General features: G+C 38.8%; 1 protein-coding gene across 1 annotated transcript in view; it reads right to left on the bottom strand.

The window, feature by feature from the left end:
* LOC126368924 (UNC93-like protein MFSD11) overlaps positions 1–12,415 on the bottom strand; it is a 28,924-nt gene that overhangs the window by 2,925 nt on the left and 13,584 nt on the right. Inside the window, exons 2-6 of the mRNA XM_050013169.1 lie at positions 10,423–10,592; positions 2,520–2,696; positions 1,081–1,252; positions 417–528; positions 164–289 (exon numbers count right to left, since the gene is read on the bottom strand). Coding sequence (XP_049869126.1) covers positions 164–289; positions 417–528; positions 1,081–1,252; positions 2,520–2,696; positions 10,423–10,592 — 757 coding nt within the window. The remainder of the gene's footprint in view (positions 1–163; positions 290–416; positions 529–1,080; positions 1,253–2,519; positions 2,697–10,422; positions 10,593–12,415) is intronic.

Below are 12,415 nucleotides of genomic sequence, written 5' to 3' on the forward strand. Positions count from 1 at the left end.
GTTCTGATGTGCTACGTGAAATGGGTATATATTTTCGAACGTGACTTGTAGGCGAGCGATTCAAAAATAAGGCCTGAGATACGGAATCATTCGAACCCTTCCATTTTTAAATTTTTCGTTCTCTCGCCCAGCGTTAGCTTGAGTGTACACTCCGTTGACTCACCAAGGACCTCTCCGACTCCAATGAAGACGCCGGACAGTCCGACGAGCTGCTTGGCGTTCTCGCCCATCGCCAGCGTGAACCCGATGGCCGAACTGTATACGCCGCTGAAGAACGACAGCTCCACACCTGTAAACAATTAAATATTCATATTTGTAGGTAATACCACCGACCCACAGTAGAGCAGCGTCCAGGAGTATGCTCCATACTCCTTGCATGTTCTGTGTACTGACAGCTTAAACAAATAAGTGCTTACCGGTATAAATGAATGTGACGCTAAGTAGCAGCATGTCTCTGGTGCAGAACAACCTGATGGCACCTTTGAATGCGTCCATCGGGCCCTCCGACTCATGGTTAACCATTTCCACCTGAAATTAGTGAAATGTAAGTTTGTATAGAAATCATCAAACAAATAAATATATTTTTTTAAACGTCATGAAGAAAAAAACGATCCAATTAAAAATGTTTTTGAAATAATTTCAAGGATATTTTCTTCATGGCGCACTGGTCCCCGGCCGATTCGGGGACCCTAGGCCTAATGGATAATCCGGCTTCGCATATTCCACATAAAGTCACCTAATAGGGCAAACCACGTCAAGTGCCTTCTTGAAAAATCACATTCGGGTGTTTTTCTTAAGAAAACCTGGCTATAGACATGCTCATTTCAATCCAGGTATAAAATTGTGGTTTCAAGTTTTACCCTGACTGAAATTAATTGAAAGAAATCGAGATTTTGTTGACGAAAATCACTTCAGTTGCGATTTTTGGAACGTCGCCTAGAAAGTCGGTCATTAGATAAATGGGTAAAAAGTTATGATAAATAAAACGAAAAACAACTAAACGACTTTTTCTCGCAATGGCCGATTGGCGCTTACGTAATGTTGCCTTGCCTTTTCAGTAACGGTATGATGTCTCTGTACCTTAGCATCGTCAAGGGCTGGCACTCTCCTGATAGGGCGCAGCAGTAGAAGGAACACGATGCCGACGGCGCACACGGCAGTCAGCGCGCCAAACACCACGTTGCGAGTTTCCCCGTCGATGTGCGTCTTGCCTTGGAACTTGATGAACACGAACAGGTTGCCGAAGAACATGCTGCAAGTAGGAACAACTGATTAATACATGCCCGGTATAACGACAAGCAACTGAACGGTTTCTTTGGTCCACGGAAAAACAAAGCAAAGTGTTTATCCCCATTTTCTCACCTACATAACATAGTATCAAGCCTGTATCCCCAATGGGGGTAGGCAAGGGTGTAGATATGTAGTATATACACCCGCTCCTCGCCAGCTATGTTTAAGACTCACCATGTACTTAATAGGCAACAGAAACACATTCTGGATAACATGAATTCTCACCCATAAAGTCAAATTCTGTGGTATAGAGGCCAAACCAAGATTCGAACCCGTGATACTACGATGTAATTCTGAACTTATTGTTATTTGCAACCAAATAACGTAGTGCCACCTAATGCTTTTGCCGATATTATTATATCATATTGTGCAATGGACGGGGCGAGCCCACCGTTCTAGGCGCTAACCGCCAACCTTTCCAATACATACGTCAGTGCAAATGTTGGTCCGGCGTGACCTTGCCACACTGATATACAACTAAGTATTAGTACTGTGGCTAGAATTTAGAACACACAATTCAATTTCTGTGTCGTAAGACATGATATAAATGGCAAATGAAAATGGTCATTTATTTAGTAACAATTCGCAGTGTCGCAGCAGCGTGGTGAAACTGGTGAAGTAAGAATACTCCTTCCCAAGAGGAGGACTAACTTGTGAAGTCATGTGAAGTAGACATATGATGATTCCGGTCCTCAGAAGACACGCTAAGCCAACGGCTACCATTTCATGTATGTATTCGATATATGACCAAAGGAGAGTCTTTGTGCTGGAACCTTAATCATTTCCCTATCTTTATCTCGTTTTTCACAAGATCCGCTTACCTATCCTGAAGATTTAAAAGGTCCGGTCCTTTTACAGAAGCAACTGCTTTTATGACCTTTAAACCCGAAGGGAAAAACCAGACCAATACAGGTTAGGTCACATACCTTGTGCTGGAAGCTTAATCATCACTAATTTAAGAGCCACGCTCTTGTCGGTATAACATTATCCATTCTTGTCTATCAAATACTATTTCCTTCACCTCATTATAAGACACGACGTTCGCCTTCTCTTTAATCTGTTCCATGTAAGCTCTTCTCGGTCTTCCCCTTCCTCTCTTTCCTTGTAGCTTCCTTTCCATGATGTTTTTAACAAAATAATAATAATAGTCATTATTAACCCTGACATTAGAGTTGGTCATCGACCTCAGGATCACAACAGAAGAAACTTGGAATATCTATAAGGAATACCTGCACTGCAGCATGGCCCAGAAGACACCAGAGTTCCTCGAGATGGTATCAGCGTCGCTGTTGAGCGTGAGGTAATTGCCCTGGCCGGTCCATATCGCCGCTGCGCCTGCGCCGATGAGCACGCTCGCCGCGTACAGCAGCCACGTGCGCGGGAACAGGAACGACACTATGAAGAACCTGCAAATAGAGACAAACTATTGTAAATAATGTTGTTGTAACTAGCCTTAGTATTTATTTCGTTTATGAGAGGTTCGTTATGTAAAAAAATAAATTAACAGGTACAGGTATTTAGGTAGAGAAAACGCTGTTATCATAACGTAATCCCATGTCTCTATTTTCTCATTACACTATAAATTAATATTTGTAAAAAACATAGTTATTTAAATAAAAAAAATGTATAGATTTCAATGTTTAATGTCGTATTGACACCGACTTCGGAGAGTAAGATTAGAATTCCAGTCTCATGTACAAATACAGAAAGCATAATAAATAAAGCGAGATACTTGATATAAATTGTATACTACCTTAGTACATTTTTATACATATGCAATAAAAATAAAATGCATTGGCGCAAGGCCAATAAACTTACATTCTTCATGTAAGTTGATGGTTAGTGGTGCACCGTCTCCGAGACATTTGCCACTTTGGGACCATTCCCGACAGTAAAAAGGCGACAGTAAAATAAGAAAAAAAAAACAAATATGAAAACAAAACTACGAAGGAAATGAAGAATCCTAACCACTTGCGCTGTCCTTACATACCTGAAAATACCTTTTTTTTACGTTACTCATTGTAGATTTACCGCAAATGTCATTACTACTTGGCCGAACAAATAGGGAGCCTGAAAATAGCCCAGCTTAAAGAAAAAAGGGAAACACTCACGGAATCAGCTTCCTTTATTCTTCTTACCAGGCCTGGTTTTTGGTGACAGAACAAGTAGGAATCACGGCAGTCTTTTACAGTTAGTATTATTTTAGAATATTTGAGAAAAAGAAACGTATTAGCAGATAGGATCAGAGTACAAGAAAGAACAATTTGAAAAAGAAAAGCAGCCAGTGTTGAAGTAGTGTTTAGAATGGGAACATTCTCACTTTGGGTACAGTCCCGGAAAATGCACATCACTGGTGGTAACTATAGCATATAAGTTAATAAGTAACATAGTACAGTAAGTAAATGCTAGTAATGCTTATAGGCACCCAAGCTGAGGAAACCTGGTGAATACTTTGCACTGATTACTTACTTCATACTTACGTACTTATTCGAGCAAACAGGTTAATGTGTACATTTTAACAACCAGTCTTTCGTTAGGTTTTGAGGCTAATAGCCTTATTTAATTGATAGGAAAACTGTCAGTTGACTGACATCTATTATTATTATAGTTAATTAAAAAATACAACCTTCCTGAAAAGTGGTTTTCGAAATTGTCATAATTTGTACATTGTCCTCTCTTTAGCTATCACTCACTGGCTTATTAGTACGTATTGTGCTAATTATAAAATTGGACACATGCTATTTACTAATAAAATAACACGGTTTGTACTAAATAGGTTATTTAATAGTAGACCATTTTAAACCATAACGAGAATTGGTCGATTTACGACTCGCTTGAGAAATGAACCTTTTGCGCATTTTTACGGACATTTTATGCTTTATTATAAGGCTTATGAAGGGTTTGTTTTAAGACATTTTTAAATATATATAGCGAAGTATGCTTTGTCTCTAAGTTTTTTGTCTCTAATTTCAGAAGGTAGCAGGTAATCCGGTTTTTTCGAGTTGTAGCTATGCCCATCGATACAGGTGCAACTTTATATATGAAAGTATGTATGATTTATCGATTTCTGAAAGTAAAACGTAAACAAAACAATAGTTGCGAGCGCAAGCGGGTAGCCTTGGTGCGTTGGTGAAGGTTCAGTGAGAAACTAGATCGATACGCAGGCATTCCACGGCGGAAATGTCAGAGGACGGCAGAGCTGAGGTTGTCCATATCAAATACTTCCCTGCAAATACCTTTCGAATCTTCACGTTAAGTATTAAAAACAAAAGAGAATCCATGCATGGTCGAGGCCAGTGATGTGCCGTAATTGTCTGGTAATCTCTCATTATTCATCATCATCTCCGGAATGCGGGTTTCCTCACGATGTTTTCCTTCGCCGCTGAGCAAGTGATAATCATTTATGATTCAAAAATAAATTCGAAAACAAATTCGACATTCATTGGTTTAGGCCTGTGCTGGATTCGAACTTGCGACTTCAGCGTGAGAGGCAAGCGTTCTACCAACTAGGCTACCACGGCTCTCACTATTCATATCTACTTTAAAGTTTTCGTCAAATTAAAAAAAAAAAAAACAAATACACTACTAACAGGAAAGAATATTTGTATCAGAATAAAGTAATACAGATCTCTCCTTGTAGTGTCCTTATATAAATGCTCGTGTCGTTAGATTTTAGATAGGATAGTACTTACGTACTAAGGTTTTTACTTTACCCAATTTTAAATTTGTTTTTTACACATGGCAATGGAATTCTTTTTTTACGGTAACATCTAAATTATAAGCTTACAGAAATCCAGCCAGGATTGATTCTTTTAATTAAGTACTTTTTTCAGTACTTTCGAAAGTACTCGAATCGCGCGCAAAGCTTTTTCATATCCAAATGTTCATGTAAAATATTAAAAACTCGTTCCGATGATATCCCTACCATTATGGCTATCTCTCGTAATTTTAATCGTCGATCGTTTAGAATAATTTTTTAAATTTTTCGTATCATACCTACTTCATTTGTGACCTCATTTGGACGTCCGGCTCTATGGGCGTCTTCACAGCTCTTTCTGCCCCGTTTAAAATCGGTTACCCAGGTGTGAACTGTACTCATCGCAGGAGAAGAGTCACCTAATACGGCATCCAGCTTGGCTTTAATCTGACTTGCTATTTTTCCCTTCAAAACGTAGAACTTAATAACGGCCCGAACTTCATTTTTTTCCATTTTTCAAACGTAATTAGCAAATAAAAATCAATCGTCTCATAAAAGTAGACTTTTTGGCGCCAATGAAATAAAATTTTGCATGTAAGCTTACTAGCGATGTAAAAATAGAACGGTATATATTTTATTCCATTTTAGTTTTAAAAAGTCTTTCATTTCGGGTACTTATCAATCAGCCCTCGTAGATAAATATTGTTCAAATAGTCACGATGTTTTCAAGTACCGTAACCATTGATCTACATCAACATTTAAAGCCAAAGGATTTTCTATTTCTTTTTTTTTACCTTTGATGTGTTTGCTCTTGGCCCCAGACTTGCCCGAATGCATTGACGAGGCCTAAGGCGGAGCGAGCCCAGAAGGTGCCTGTTCTGTCTGGCCTTGAAAGCACCCGGGTTATATGCATTCGGAAATACAGAAGATGGCAAAGAATTCCACTCCCTAGCAGTGCGTATAATGAAGGCGCTTTGTGCGAATAGTTGGGATATCCACCAAATAGGGATGGAACCCGGCCGTACGTCTGGAAGTCCGAAGATAAAAGGGGGATGGTGGTATGAGCTCGTATAGATCGCGGACACACTCTCCGAAGTCTTCATCTTTTTATTATGAAACAGCACTACAATAAGTACTTGAGATTAGTTTCTTATCGCGTCCTGGCATCACCCACATCAACAGTGAAATATCTTATAGGCTTTCTTTTACATTTACAGAATATTTTTATAGACAAGTCAACATGTTATTCCTATTGTAAACGGTACTTAAAATGCAAACGTCGTATTTAAAATAACGGCACCCGCGTCGGTCACATTCCTTGAACGGCTGACTTTATGTTTTCCACTTTAGTTTTTGTTATCATACCACAATATGGCATCTCGCCTTTATCCCTGAGGGAGTAGGCAGAGGTGTATTGTATACATACTCATTCCTCGTCAGCCATGTTTAAGGCTCATGTAAAACGGGACGAGCCTATTGGCATTAACCGGGCACAACCCATTGACTCATTAGTTTTTGTTAAGGTAAGGTTAGGTTCTTTCTCTCTTTATTTAAGAGCTGCGCTCTTGTCGGTGGAGTAATCGCCATTCCTCTCTTCTTCCCGCCAAATCCTTCACCTCCTGATACGACACGACCTGCACCTTCTCTTTAAGGTTAGGTTATATTGTTTAATATTTTTATAGCGTATTATTCGGTATATTATGTAAGCTTACCCAGTACTACTAGATAACATAAAATACAATACAAAGACGCTCTATTGCATATATAAACACAACACCAAAAACAATTACAAAACTGACAAGAGGAGCACAATCGGCGGCCTTATTGTTAAATAGCAACTACTTAATAAGTAAATCATTATTGACGATAAATATATAAGTACCCATCTTTCTACAGTGTCATCCGTTAGTAAGTCAGTGAATGTTATCTTCAATATTTTTAAAAAAGTAATGTACTAAGTGAGGCAGGTCTAAACTGCGATCTCATGCATGCCTATGTAAAGCTATGTAACACATGTATTAGCATTATTATGAGAGATGCAACTTTCCCGCGGCGTCGGTCGACAATCCTCAGTAGATTACCCGCTTAGATCGACAGATATACTCCTCGATATAATCACTGTTACGTAGAGAAACTTGCACGTAACTAGCGATAACTTCATACAAGCAATTAATACTTAGATTGCTTCATTAGTTGACTAATTATAGGTTATTGTTCCCTATTACTTTTTATGACATGCCTTATTGTACATGTGCCTCAGAAGGCACCATTTGGTCAGACAATCATATTCCAAGATGCGATGTAACATGTGACGTAACACGAACAATACCACGTCATACAGATCTACAATGTGTTTCTGAGTAAAGACTTCATTTTTTTACAATATAAATAAGAAATCCGAGATAGCCCTGTTAAATTATAATAAATTATAGTTTAAATTATAAAACTTGTTGGACCTTGTTGCCTGAGTCTCTGACAAGTTCATTTGGGAATATAATCGTGCACTTATGTATATATGCAGCGATCTACGATCTATTCTGAACCGGCGTGTGAGTATGAAACGATTGATGAATGTGGAGGAAGCAAGAGAAGTGTGTCAAGATCGAAGTAAATGCAATTTAATAGTCTCTGTTTACCCCGGTGACGTTATGTAGGGTGTTAATGACATCGTAACGAATAAGGAGGGGGATGATTCAGACCACGATTCTGAGTTAATATCAAAATTTTTTTTTTTTTTAGATTTTTATACTTTTGCGATGAAAATTCCACTCGATATCAACTCAGAATCATGGTCTGAATCATCCCGCAATGTTTTCGTTACGATGTCACTAACACCCTGTATGTATTGTACGTTTTTCATATAGAAGGGGCACTCTCAGCCCCGCAGCAATACGAGCTTGATTTACCTCAAAGATAAAGATAAAGATTTTTATTGTGCATAAATTTAGGTACAGTTATAGATAATAGTTGCAGTTAGTTGATAGTAGATATAGTTGCAAATTACGTATCACTAAATCTTGCCTTTGCAGGCATATACACATTTCACACAGGCAATGAAATAACATAAGTCATGTTACTAAGCTAAGCAACGACAGATAGGAGGTCGGTTACACAACGCGACTAGTGCATACTGGTGTAAATACGAGTAGTGAAAGTACCCACGTGTTCTGCTCTACCGCTAACCTTCGCTATGCCGTTATGGTAGGTACAAACTACGCCTCATTTTAAAGCTGGCTTGTTGCTGGTGTGCTGGGATTAGGGCTTGAAGTGTTTCATACCAGGATGAATCTTCTTCTTATCGTGTCGATGATAAACTAAATAGTGTCGGCCCAAAACTTGGCAACAAGTATGGCGCTATCTGCAGCTCTCATCAGATCCACCTGCGTGCAGGTGTTCGGCCACGCAGGACACGATGTAAGATGTTCCATCGTTTGGGGAACAGTGCCACACTTGCACTTTAAGTCCGAGCCATTCGAGAAACCCCACCTGAACAAATTGTCCTTACTTCGGCCCACCTGAGTCCGAAGTCTATTTAGAGACTTCCAGGTTAGCCGAGGCAAATCAAGACCTGGCAGAGGTCTCTCGGATGGCAAAACAAAACGTTTTGGGAGGTGTACCTGTTCCTGCCAGATCCTGCATCTTTCCTTAGAGCGGTCATCATCATGTAGAGGCGACACACACTCGGCGAAACATTTGCGGCTTTTCAGCCTTTGCGGCCCAGGATGAATTTAAAAGTGTTCAATTCAATTCAATTCAAACGTGAGGAAGTAGGTAGGGTCAGGATCGTAGCAAGTGGGATTCCGTGGTCTCTGCCTACCCCATCGCGAATAGGCGTGATATATCCTTACATAGCTAGCGTTTTCTTATACGAGACTCCACTTTACAGTTCTTACCTACATGAGACGCAATAAAGTTTTTAATTTGAAAAATATCTTCGAAGCAATTCATCTAACAAATCAATGTTGCAATTTGACATTTGCGCATATAAAATTAAGAGCGCAATGCAAACAAATGCTTTTTTAGATGAATTGCTTCGATGTGGCCATTTTAACCCCCTGGATATTTCTTTTTAACTAAAGATGTTTTATAGTTTGGGCACTTAGACGAAATCCCCAGTTTGTGCGTCGACAGTTGAGTTTAATATTATTTTTCTTCTCTCATGTGGATTGTCAACCTCATCGACCTTAGTGTCAGGGTTACTATTGAGCCGCCATAGCCCGCTGACGTGACTCATGTAACGACTACTTACTTACATCAGCAAGTGGCTAACTTTCGGACAATCGGCTGATCAGCCGGAAATATCTTAACCAAACTAGGTATATCAAAGTGTTTTTATGGTAAGTTCCCACCGGGGTTCGAAACTGGGACCTCTAGATCGTGAGCCCAACGTTCAACCACTGCACCACAGAGGCCCTCAGTTCAATATTAAATAAAGGTACTTAAGTGAAGAAATGGTAAAGACGAAAGCGTAAAATATGCCTATAAGGAAAATTGTTGGCTCTCTCCTCGCAACGACAAAACACAAACGATGCTTTCGCTAAATACATTATGTCCAACCGAAGTGTCCACATAAATAATAAAAACCAAACAAAACATCGAGAATGGTAATGTCGACGACCTGAACCAAACGTGGTAAGTACGAGACACTTTTTGTATGTGATACGGGGTTTACATTACATTGTTTTTTTGTGAAGAAACATCAACGCTTTAAAGGTGAATGCAGTCGTAAACAAATATTTTTTATCGTATATACTTATAAAATGAATAAACAAATAAGCGCACAAAACGAAACTGGTTTACAAAATTCAACAAAACTTTCGTACCTGATCTCTTTCAGATATACATTTAGACATAGAATAATACTTACTACGTACGGTCACGAGCATTAATATGTATACACTTTGGTACCTTGTCACATTAACTTTTTTGACAAATTGAACTGTAAGTCTCACTAAATGTCAAATATGTTAGTGCGACAGAGTCCTAAAGTGGGTACATTATATTGCTCATGACTGTACAGGGGGGTTAAAAAGGCCACATCGAAGCAATTCATCTAAAAATGCAATATTGCTATTTGACATTTGTTTGCGTTGAGCAACTTTTATATGCGCAAGGGTCAAAATGCAATATTGCTTTTTTAGATGAATTGCTTCGATGTGGCCTTTTTAACCCCCCTGTACAGTCATGAGCATTTAAATTATTAAATATCTTACAGACTTCATAATACTGTGACGAGATGTGCAGACAGAACCGACTGTAATCTTGTGTGAGTTGATATCAAGTGGAAACCTGTCGGAAAATTAATGATTTCCGTACTTTTACGACGGAAAATTCCACTTGATATCAACTCAGAATCAAGGTGTAAACCATCCCTGAAAGTTTTCATTGCGATGTCACTAACACCCTGCATAAAAATGAAACCGATGAGTACTTACAAATAAGTAGCGGCGCCAATGAGCATAGCGCCCCGGGGGCCCGTGATGGTGATGATGGAAGGAGCCATCCAGTTGCAGATGGCAAGGGTCGCGTATATGATGGCGAGTGACGTGTACCCGTCGCCCGTGAAGCTCGTGTCATCCTGCTTGATGCTGTCCAGGATCGTTTTCTGAGGACAAAGAGTAGACCATTAGCATACAATTTTATTTCAATTCATTCTAAAATTGAAGGGCTAGGCTCTTGTCGGTGGAGCTCTTTATAGATTTGTCTATCATTTACAAGTATCTTGACCTTTTTGAATGACGAGACGATATGATTTTTTAAATTTATTTACCTAAACTGTAGGCACTGATCGCGTGTTCTAGCTCGAAACTAAATTTGGTATAACAATACTACACGTTTGAGTATATTAGTTTAGTCATCACAATAAGATATGTATTATGATGTACCTGTCAATACCCTAACCACCTGAGAATCTACTTTCCATAACGAATCTATAATATAAAAATGAATCACAAAATGTGTTGGTAAGCGCATAACTCAACAACGCCTGGACCAATTTGGCTAAATCTTTTTTTAAAATGTTCGTTGAAGTTCAAGGATGGTTTTTACAGCGAGAAAAATTAGAATTATTGCTGGAAAAACCCTAAAAATAGCCCTTTTCTTTTTCCCATACAAATGAACGTAGTCAATTTGAGCTTTATTGCTATGGTATAAAGTTCATATTAAATTACAAGCACTCACTGTTGAGTAAGATATTGAAATAGATAATCGTTGGATTGTTCCATATTCACCCATTTTATCAAAGACATTCAAAGCACACATCAACGTTGAATCTTGCCATTCAGTGAAATCTATTAAATACATTTGCAAATATGTAACCAAAGGGAGTGATATGGCTGTGATTGGAATTGGTGCAGAGAATTCCAATGATGAAGTTACCCAATACCAAATGGGCCGTTATGTCAGTAGTAATGAAGCAGTTTGGCGAATATTTTCTTTTCCTATTCATGAGAGACACCCTTCTGTTGTTCACTTAGCTGTGCATTTAGAAAATGGACAAAGAGTGTATTTTACAGCACAGAACGCAGTACAAAGAGCTGCTCAGCCACGATCTACTACATTAACCAGTTTTTTTGAGACATGCCAAAACGATGATTTCGCACAAACATAGCTATATTCTGAAATGCTAAAATATTATACCTGGAATCAATCCTCAAGGAGATTTATACGACGGAAACAAGGAAAACCAGTTCCAGGATATACAGATGTATATTCCACCGATGCGATTGGCCGGATTTATTCAGTACATCCAAGCAATGATGAATGTTTTTATTTACGACTGCTATTAGTCAATGTACGTGGCCCAACATCATTCAAGTTACGAACTCTTGATGGTGAATTGTGTGGATCCTACAGAGAAGCCTGTCAACGTTTGCAATTGCTTGAAAATGACAAATTAAACCGTAAGTCTCATTAAATGTCAAGTATGATAGTGCGACAGGGTTCTAAAGTGGGTACATAATATTGCTTATGACTGTACCCCACCTCATCGGTGGATGCGACCTATCTATGACGTTGCAAATTGAAAACTTATTATATAGGCCTAGAATAAGCGATATACCGATGAGTCATTGCAGCGGTAATATTAAGCAACTATACTCAATGGAAAGTATAAAGGAGAAGATGTTCTCATACCGCGCATCCCAATGATTCCGACTGATGTGCCATTTGAGTTTAAACGACTACAGTTTCCAGTGCGCCTTGCTTTTGCTATGACTATAAACAAGTCCCAGGGGCAATCATTAAGTGTTTGTGGTATTAATCTAGAAAACCCATGTTTCTCACATGGTCAATTGTATGTTGCCTGTTCCCGTGTTGGAAAACCATCAGATTTGTTTATCTATGCGCCAGGTAATCAAACAAAAAACATCGTATACCAAAAAGCACTACAATGATAATAATAATAATTATGATGCACATGATTAACAA

The sequence above is a fragment of the Pectinophora gossypiella genome, chromosome 8 (genome assembly GCF_024362695.1).
Source record: "Pectinophora gossypiella chromosome 8, ilPecGoss1.1, whole genome shotgun sequence".
Taxonomy (NCBI): domain Eukaryota; kingdom Metazoa; phylum Arthropoda; class Insecta; order Lepidoptera; family Gelechiidae; genus Pectinophora; species Pectinophora gossypiella.